Here is a 10,788-nt window from a genome sequence, read left to right on the forward strand (position 1 = left end):
ATGCATACCCAATCGAATTCCACACCGTATGTACACAGATTTCCTCCCAAAAATCTTCATCTAAATGCGGAATTAAAAAGTGAAGGCACGATGCCACTTTTGCAACTTCTGTTCAGACCAGCATCATATAAACGTAGCCTAAGTTGGTACCAGTGTCTTGGCAGATCTGTATAATGTCTTCCTTCAGTTTTTATTCATTAGAAGCCCCCCTAACATAACTCCAGATCTGTACTGTTGACTTGACTGAAAGCTTCATTGAATGCTAATGATACAGAGCAGTGGGTGGGGAAAGTGCCAGTTACAACTAGCCTGATGTTACCCCGATAAAGAGCTATTAATTCTAACTCCTGCTCATTTACAGCCCTGTGAGATGCCTTATCAGTTTGTGTGAGCAGGAGGGCATCTGTGTTCCCACATCTGCGACCATCGCTGCGCACGGCTGAGCCAAGACCTCCTGATTAAAGCTGATCTGGTTGTTTTGTTATTTCCTGTAGTTTTCTCCTTTGAAAAGCTGCCACTTCCAACTACAGCTGGACCAGGTTCAACTATGATTGTCTCATAGTCCTCCCACTTGTGTTGTGTATTACCTCCATGTGTTTGTGTTTTAGGTCTGCTACGGGGGTTTCACTGTAACATCATTAATGGTGTTCTATCTGATGGTTCTGGGGTAAAGGCTAGTGCAGGTGGATTTTGGACTAATGACATTCTCTGCACATGTGGAACATACGCTACCAGTCAAAAGTTAGGACTCACGCTCTCATTCAATGTTAGTAGAGTTATTTCATGTTTTTTCATGGTTACATAATTCTAGACTTACTTGTACTTACCTACTTCATGTATTTGATGTGTTCTATATGTATATCAAATGTAAAAAGTAGTAAACATATAGAAAAATGAAACATTGAATGAGAGGGTGAGTCCAAACTTTTGACTAGTAGTGTGTGCATCCTCATTTCAATTCTGCTCTATGTAGTATGTATCAATGAATCAATCAAACTTTATTTTTACGCTTTTCATACAAAAAATGCAACAGAAAGCGCATATATGTAAGTGTAAATGATAGCGCTGAGAGATTAATCATGTTTGAGTTTAAAGTAAAATTTTAATGGCCGCAATTAAATCACAAACTAATTTTGTTGTGCCATAATTTCCTTTTCAATAGCCTTAGTTTGCACAATAATTCTGATAATCTTGTAGTGTGCATACATGTTCTGAAATGTGATTCGTGTTCAGATTTCTATCTTTTGCTAATTCTTCTGGACCTATTTAAAATGTTAACTTGAACACAATCCTATTATTTTCCTATTATCAAAACCTAAATGGCAAAATGAATCGATTGCTAAGCCTGTCAGAATAAAATGTAATCAGATATTTTACCCAAACCACTAAGCCCTAGTAAATGATTATTTTAAAAGCAGAACTTTCTGACAAAATCTCTCTTTAGTCCTTGTTTTGGAACCTGAGGACTGCCACGGTCACTGTTTATGGTTGATTTTAGCAGGCCAGGAAGGGCATCTGGTGTATAATTCTCCGTGACAACAAATCTTGACAAATGAATGGGACAGCTGAATGTACTATTGTTCAGATCCAGTTTTTGGCAGTGTGTCCAATGTCGACAACAAATTGCCAGTTTTTCAGTTTCCATCAACAATGCCCCACTTGGGAGGCAATATACTATGTCTGCTAAATTCCATATACCATTAACTTGATGTACCTACAAACAGAACAAGACAGAACAATGATTTATGAAAAAATTAGTAACAGTTTTTGGATTTACAAATCTGGTCACACTAGGCCTAGTATTGGATTACTCTGTAGCCCAAATCCTCAGCTGTTGGAGGAATCAGGCAGAATTCCTGACATTTCGGAGCTACTGTAGCCTACTAGGGCAGCCCTGTTTTCACCAGTGTAACACCCTCCAAGACGGACTGCTTTGTTTCCATTTCTTCTTCCAGCATAAACCTGGTTTGACATTGACATGGCCAAGCTGGGAAACTCACCTCACTATTTTACGTGTATGTTTTTTAATGACATTTTAACTGCAGTGCAATGATGTTTTTATTCACTGTAATAGATGTATCGAAAATCAGATACTAATAAATATTAAAACTAGTATCGAAACTAGATATTCATTTGAGCAGGTATCAATAATTCCTGAATAGCTTTAGAATGATCTTGAGCTGCATCAGAACAAGTTTAACGCCACATACTCATGGACCACTGTAGATACTAATTGGATGATCAGGGATTACACAGACGTAACAACACATGGTAATACAAAATAAATACTTGAATTTAAGCTTGAAAATCACACAAATAAAGAATATTTTTGGTAGTGGAATTGAGTATTCAGTAGGAATTTAACAATAACCGAAATATCATGATATCGTCAGAGTTCTCAGAATAATATCATGGACCATCACAATATATTGAATTACAAGTCTCTTTGCTTAAATTAAAAGTTATGGTGCAGCAATAGCTAAAAAAAAAAAGACAGAGGGAACTACATAGACCATGATCCTTTGCTCTATTTCAGTGTAGATTACATGAAGAAATAACAGTTCTAAGCACTTTTAAGTGTTAGTTCTTTGGATTAAGTCTTGTCAAGGCATTTTAAGAGGAAAAAGTAGCATATTCACAGTTTTGTCCACAAAATATCACAATAAATCTACTGTGAGATGTTTATCGTGAAAACTTCGTATTGAGAGATTTGGATATTGTTACATCCCTAATCATGAGCTTTCCCACATCGTGAGCTTTCCCATGATACCGCAATAAATATCGTACTGTGAGGTTCATACCGTGATGATATTGTTTCATAAAACTTGGCAACATTACACCCTCAGTATCCAGCATATTCCTTAGTATTAAAATCAAGTTTAAAAGGTGTTAAATTAGCTTTCCTACATTATTCTGTTTCAGCCCAGAGCTCTTCTTATCACCACAAAACTGATAGCAAATCTGATAGCTATGTTGTGGCTAGGATGCTTTTACCATTTAAGTGTTAATTACTGGATGCTAATTGCAGCTTAACCGTTAGCTTTCATGCTCTATTGGAATATCTGGTGCAGGAAAAGGGAGTGGACTTCCTGTTTTGGACCCCCCCCTCTCAGACATGTCTATTCCCAGGGGCCCACCCGCTTCATACCTACATCACTGTCTGTCTGAACTGTGTCTGGGGTCAAGTATTCTTCTCCGGTGAGGTAATGGCGGATTCATACAAGACACATTGTCCACTTTGGGAATTAATTATCTAGTCCACGCCAGAATCCTCGCTCTATTTTCCATGTTATACTCTCGTGCTGAAAGATGTTCTCAATATTGGCACTGTTACTTGAACATTACTGTAATCAAGAGAAGGACATGTGCTTCGCTAAGTTAAAAGAGGAGAAATAAAATGTAAATGTGAAATAAAATAAACTAGTAAATACTGAGTGACTAGAGCTGTAGTGTTTAGTTATCATGCATGTCCATTTACTATAGTAGACACTTTAATAGGCTATACTGTAGAAGATTAGGCTACTGTTATTTCTGCAATTATTACTTTTTATCTTATCTTGGTACTACTATTACTACTATCTGACTGCTACTACTAGTGGTTATTACTAATAGGTACTTCTACTACATCTACCATTAGTAATAGTTCATGTCAGTAAGAAGGGGCTTCATATTTGTAGCCTAATTAAAGGGCATGTATTACGCTATTTTCTGGTTGGTGTTACAATGTTGTTTCCTCATCAGAAATATACCTTGAGTTGTGTTTTGTTTCATTCACACATGTCTGAGAGAAGAAATCAGCCTAAATATGTAGGGTTTGTGTATCAAACTGAAACACTCTTGTCCACCATGTGATGTCATGTGGTAGTACGGGAAGTACTCTGTTTATAATGTCTTTACACTACAATAGAATCATTTGGATGATTTCAGCCATGGAATTGCCCATTTGTACTGAACAAAAGGTAAAAGGTAGCTTTTAACTTAAACTACAACTATATGATATCACAAGGTGGAACAGAGCATTCTGAGCTTTGGAAATGTTATAACATACATTATAACATGAAATATTGGCCCTTGAACTGCGATTCAACACAAAAATTCACCCCCTACCTCCATTAACACTACAGGCCTATAGAATGTTGTTTTGCTATTTGAAACCCAGCAATTCATTCCTTATGCTATGTCCCAGCCGATGATAGTCCAGGTTAAGTGGTCTTCTCGCCTTTAGGTAGCTCCAAGGACATGAAGTTGTGCTCCCAGCTGAGAAAACAACAGCGACTGTGCCACCACTTATTTAGCTGTCTGCTTTCTTGTTTTTCTGATTAACTGTAGCCCTCTAGTCCCATTTGCAGTGGTGGAAGAAGTACTACATTTTGTTACTTAGGTAAAAGTACAGGTACTGGAGCAAAAACAAAAAAACAAAAACTCAAGTTAAGGTAAAAGTATCACATGCATAATTGTACTTAATACTGCACTATGAAATTTTTTGGTTGAGGGTCTATCACCTGTTTGTTTCTATGGATATGTCATTGCTCTGCCTGAAATGTTCTACAGTATGACATTAAACAGCTCTACCTTACTTTTTTTTTTAATTGTAAGTGGTTTTATAGCTCAAAAATAGCTAGAAAAACAGGCAGACTATGAGTGGGGTCGCCTCTCCTAGATCTGACCTGTAACTTGGTTTGAATGAACCATGAACCATGAATAAAGGTTTAATAGCATAGTGGGAAACATTCCAGTCAAAGCAATAACATCTTCATGGAGAAAATCATATGACAAACCCTTAAAAGTATTAAAGTATGTTGTTTGCTTTAAAAATGCACTGAAAGTAAAAGTGTTTCGTGTGTATTTTACTTTGTTATGTTCCACCACTGGCCATATGTTCCAGTGTATATTACCATGGCATGTTCTCATTTGTCTTACTGGTGGTGGTTTCCCGTGCTTGTATTGCATTATGTAAACTGCTCCTGCAACCTGTTAAAATGTTTCGCTTCTTGGTTAAAATTCCAGTTTGCTAAATGCGAAAACGTGTTGGCTGTACAGCATTTTCAATTAGCGATCACATGGGAGGTCTGGCACGCAACTTCGAAGTCCTAATTGATGCCAGATAAAACGTAGAAAATGCTAGCCTTGGTTTTTATGGGTTTGTCAGCAGTTTGCGGTCTAGTGAATGTCATATAAGTCGTTAATGCATTTTTTCTTCTTTTTTTCCATACAGTGCCAGTGTTGTAGTCGGAGCACCCAAAGCAAGCACGTTGCAAGTTAACGTTACGGAGGGAGGAGCCGTCTTTTACTGCCCGTGGAGTAATGGCCGGTCAGATTGTTACGCCATTGAGTTTGATAAAGAAGGTAAGATGACGCCATAGAATTCATGATTTTGATGGAGGGTTTTTTTTTTTTTACTTTTTGTTTGGTACTTTTTGTGCCTGTTCTAGCCACAAAGTCACCTCCTCTCTACCACAATCAGTCCCATATATTATGACTTTAGATAGTGATGTCGATAAAGATGTGTAGATGTGCAGAAAGACAATGGTAATGTCTGCTTGGGTGAGTTTTGAACTGCCCTACATCTGGTTGATTGGTAAAAACTATACTCCCTACACCACTATAATAGTATAATCACATTTTTTTGTGGTTGGGGGTCCGTCACAGACTTTTTTCTATAGATATGTCATTGCTATGTCTAGAATGTTCCACAGTATGACATTAAAGAAACAGCTTGGAATTTTGGATGTAGGGCCTCATTGTGTTGGAGATGTGTAGAGACACTTTGAAAAAAAAAAGAATCCATCCAGTCCTTGTATTTGCAGAGGTCGCTGAGGCTAAGCATGTCAATGGCCATAGTTATCTTGTCACTAAAAACAGCCTTACCCACTCCACAAAACACCCGAAGTAAAACTATTATTACTCCAGACTGTTGATGTAAATGTCTGTTTAACAGAATAATGTTTGAAATAAAACTAACCTTGCATCGCCTGAATCGTCGCCTATTGAGGGACTATTTTCTCATATATCAGTCCGCCGCTGCCAAGCTTTCTATTAGCAAGTACAAATTGATGCTGCTGCTCAGACATAAATCCTTCAAATGCAAGGTGGTTTTACTTCTTAAATTATTCTGTCAACACAGACATTTACCTTGACAGTCTGGTGTTATAGTAGATTTGCTTCGGGTGCTTTGTGGAGTGGGTAAGAAGTTTTTAGGGGCAGGATAACTATGGCCATTGCCATGCACTAGCCTAGCACCAGCGACCTCTGCAAATACAAGGACTGGATGGAATATTTTAAAAAGTGTCTCCACATGTCTCCAACACTATGGCTCACTACGAAATGAGGCCCTTTGTCCAAAATTCCGAACTGTTCCTTTTAAAGAGCTCTACTTTACATTTACTCAATTACAAGTGGTTTTGTCGCTCAAAAAATATGTAGAAAAACAGGCATTCTGACTGTGAGTGGGGTAACTTGGTCTGGTTTGGTCTCCATGATGATAGAAGGGTTTAATATCATACTGTGAAACATCCCAGACAAAGCAATACATAACATAGCAACATAATATCTCCATGGAGAAAACCCTCCACCAGTGAAGTTGCACATTGCACCTTTTAAGAATGTTTTGGAGGATTTTGGACATGTGCCACTGTAGTCATTTAAACAGACTTATTTTCTTATTACTCAAGTTAGGCGATACTTGAATGTGAGATTAAGTTTCAGGGGAACTGAGACAAAAACAGTTGGGAACAGTGCCTTACACCTGTCTCCCATTCATAAAACTACATTGTCCACATGTCCCAGCCTCCAGTTGTAGTTGTGTATCAAGCGTCAGTGTTCCACTCCACTGAGCTCTTGTTGCCAGTTCCTAAACTCAAGATGATCAGTTTTCCTGTTTGCACCTTGTCACTGGATGAAAAGGATAATGGCAGTTCACGAGGTTTATGTCCAGTGCTTCTTCCTGTCCTGCCGGTCACGTCTTTGTTGCTTCGGAAACCAGTCAGATAAGCAACTAATAAACAAAGGCTTTCCATGTTTATATGACAAGAAAAACAGACAAAGCGAAGGAGTCCAGTTTCAGCTAGTGGTTAGAGCTCTCATAGGTCCTAAACTCTGCCAGATTGACTTTTTGGAAGTTGTTACGGTGTTGTAATGTTGTAATGTTGTCATCAGAAATATACCAGGAAATGTGTTTTTTCAGTCATGCATATTTGAATGTTCCAGCATATTTAGACCTCCCTTGAGAAAATCGAGCCTCCACTGTTCATTGTCATCAGGGGGTAATTGTGAAATTTTGTGTCCTTCCAAATTAGCTATTAGTTATTTACTAAAAAAATCATCAGTATCCAAAATGGCTTAAAAGGTTATGGTACTGTATACGATAGGATATTTGGGAGAAAAGAGAATGTAGTTCCATGCAGCCATAGATTTTGTACAATATCTTCAACTCTGAATGTAAAATTTTCTTATAAAGTATTTGATTTACGATACTACTGTTTTGCAACTCTTAAATCACCCCAAAGATATTATGCTTATAATTGTTTAAAAATCTTAAATCCAGACAGACAATTTGCAGCTCCATTTACCTCTGCACAGCTGAAATGTTCCACAATTTCAAAGCCTCGTTTTACAACATTCTTTTACGGGACTCCACTGGGTCGTGTCCCTCTTTTCTGTAGCTCTGTTTTTCTTGTGTCTCCCCTCTGTCCACGCTGGCTGCTGTCCACAGTGATGTCATATGGACCTCTCTGTGTAGCCTTGGGTCCCTTGGGTTGTCTATGAGCGTCCTTCATACAGTATTTTGAAAGTCCCTTTGATGGAGAAGTTGATGGGAGAGCCAGAACTGGAGTCCTGGTTGACATCTGGTTCATACACTGCAAAAAATATCAAGATTAGGTACAATGTGTAACTTTTCTACCTTGTCTCCATGGAGATTTTACTTAGCCTGGATTTTTCTTCCCATTTGGCTGTGTTTATCGCATTGAAAAACTTATATTATCCAAACTTATAGTATCCAATTGGGCTTGCATCTCCGCAAACCTGACAATGCTGTTATTTTGCAATCCAGATTATGGCATCAGATTTATGTATTTTTGCATACATTTATTTAGTTTTATTGCTGAAAGATACATTGAAAAACATGTGTTATTTCCATGGGCTAGGTTGCCACCTGCCTCTCTACAGATCTGACCTGTAATTTGGCCCGGATGCAACACTTGTTTGAACATCCCAGGCAAAGCATCTCTGAAAACAAGAAGGTGCTAGAGACCCTCAACCAGAAAAGTTTCATAGTGCGCCTTTTAAAATAACTTGAAATCATTAAAGTTATTATTTTAAACTGAGTTGGAAGACATGTCTGGATTTTGTGGTTGGATTTGTGGTCAGATTGCAGATGTTTTTACTTCATTTATGGTTAATATGTCTGTAATTACTGGGCTTAAAGTTCAAAGTCTTCTCTGTCAGCATAAATAAACAAAAGTGAAATGATTTTTTTCACGCTTGCTTCAGAAAATGTTGCCGTTATTCAACCCCAAAGACGTGATTGTTGTCAGTTGAAAGCACTTTAAAACATAAGATTTATATTGCAAGTTTACTGTGATAAATTATGACATGTAATTAAGATGTGAACACCACCTATGTAAATTAAAGTAAAAAATCCTCTATTCTATATTTTACAGTGTAGAGAGAACACATTTAATACATGGACAGCAGCATGTCAGCGAGACCCAGCCAAAACAGCTGCTGCTACAGAGATGACATTTACAGATGAGATTCATTCACTGTAGCTGTGACTCTGTTTGCGTTGCCAAGTTGGACTGAAAGGACGATAAAATGTATTCACTGGTGATACTGGCAACTTCAAGATGTTACACTCTCAATGAAAACACAGCTTTAAGGTGATTTATCATTCGCAAGTGTTGGGCTTTCCAAAGAGAGTGATGTCTGACTGTTTATGCTGGAGTTTTCAGGACCCATATGGACACAGACTTCTGGCATTGTTCTTTATAAGAAGATCGCTATAGTATTTTTAATAATAGTAAATACAGTGGATATTTGGGATGTAACATGATCTAAAACCAACAGTATAGTAATATTGTATAATATAATAATAGTAATAATAATATAACAGTTTGTAATATATAGTAATAGAGTTTTAACATTAGGGAACATTTTGGGGCAACGCTGGCCAATAAACTGATTACTCCAATTTATTGAGCAAATGGGGTAACTGTTGAACTGTTTTCTTGGCATTTATATCAAATCCATCAAATTTTCAACATCTGCGCTGATATTGTTTTTCATTGCCACCATTTAAGTAATTTTTAAAGTTTTCCTAGCTCTTACTTTTGGGCTTTATAACTAAATCAGAAGAGACTAATGTACCCATACTAAATTGTCAATACCACAGGGAGTTGCTGTCCAAGATTTAACGTTTTATCTTGGGTTAAGTGTTTCTTTTTGTGACCTCTATTGCGTCAGCGCTCTTAAATCTCTGATCTTTTAGCTGACCCTGAATCTGCTTAATTTGCTAATTCAGCAATTTGTTCAAAGTGGATCTAAGTTGGCTACCTCCTTGCTACTTCCTCTTCCCAGCAGATAAGAGGAGTCTGTGAAGGAGTGGTGGGAGGGACACATTTGTTCTGTGGGGGGTCTGTAAAAGGCCGACAGGAGCAGAGGAAGAGGGAGTGTAACCAGAGCTGCGTCCAGTCCCTCTGCTGTCCCTCAGGATGGGCTCACAGTGATGAGTGAATTCAGCCATTTGTCTTCCTCTGCCCGGTGACATGGAGCCCTGACCTCACTATTAGTACAAGGAGACTCCCACTATATGTATGGGCTCTGCTCGCTAACAGCTTCCTACCAACGCCATTCAACGGTTTTAAGTAACCTCTTCAGCTGCAAAGTCTAAAATGGATGTATATATAGGACAATGTATAAGGCTAGGTACCTCCAAAAAACAGAACAAAACAAAAAACAACTACTACTACTACTACTACTACTACTACTACTACTACTACTACTACTACTACTACTACTACTACTACTACTACTACTACTACTACTACTACTACTACTACTACTGTTCTACCACATCCATTACTACTTGACATTACTATTTACTTACTACTGTACTGCTACTACTACCGCTACTTACTACTACTGCTACTTACGCCTTATGACTTAGGAATTACTACTATTACTACTGTTACAACTACTACCTACTATTTACTTGCAACTTACGACTTACTACTACCACTACTTAGTAATACTTTCAACTTACAACTTACGACTACTACTACTGCAATGTTCTACTGCTTCTATTACTTATAACTTACAACTTACTGTTACTACTACTACGACTGCTACTGCTATTACTGCTACTCCTACTACTGCTACTACTATTACTGTTACTGCTACCTTACTTACGACTTACTACTACCACTGCTTACTACTACTGCTATTATTACTAGTACTACTACTGCTACTGCTGCTACTACTACTTCTACTACTACTACTACTACTACTACTACTACTACTACTACTACACTATAGAAAATTATAGGCAGTGAAAAATAAGGGTATTCTTATGTTATTTTAGATAACAATACAAAAACTACTGAAAAAGTATCCAGCACTATCAGTACATCATTAATAAAAACAAAATTGCAGTAGTTAAAGTGTATTGGTCAGGGGTCCATTTGTCTTCCTCTGCAGTAACACTCAGCTCTGACCGCACTATTAGCAGAAGGAGACCCCCGCTGCTCTATGGACATTAACAGCTTCCCACCAACGCTATTTTCCCCGGAG

At 37.8% G+C, this 10,788-nt stretch overlaps 1 protein-coding gene across 1 annotated transcript in view; it reads left to right on the top strand.

Annotated features, from left to right (window-relative positions):
• itga5 (integrin, alpha 5 (fibronectin receptor, alpha polypeptide)) overlaps positions 1-10,788 on the top strand; it is an 89,730-nt gene that overhangs the window by 21,604 nt on the left and 57,338 nt on the right. The window contains exon 2 of the mRNA XM_020929643.2: positions 5,216-5,346. Coding sequence (XP_020785302.2) covers positions 5,216-5,346 — 131 coding nt within the window. The remainder of the gene's footprint in view (positions 1-5,215; positions 5,347-10,788) is intronic.

The sequence above is a fragment of the Boleophthalmus pectinirostris genome, unplaced genomic scaffold (assembly GCF_026225935.1).
Source record: "Boleophthalmus pectinirostris isolate CB_2022bp ecotype Guang Dong unplaced genomic scaffold, ASM2622593v1 HiC_scaffold_8, whole genome shotgun sequence".
Taxonomy (NCBI): Eukaryota; Metazoa; Chordata; class Actinopteri; order Gobiiformes; family Gobiidae; genus Boleophthalmus; species Boleophthalmus pectinirostris.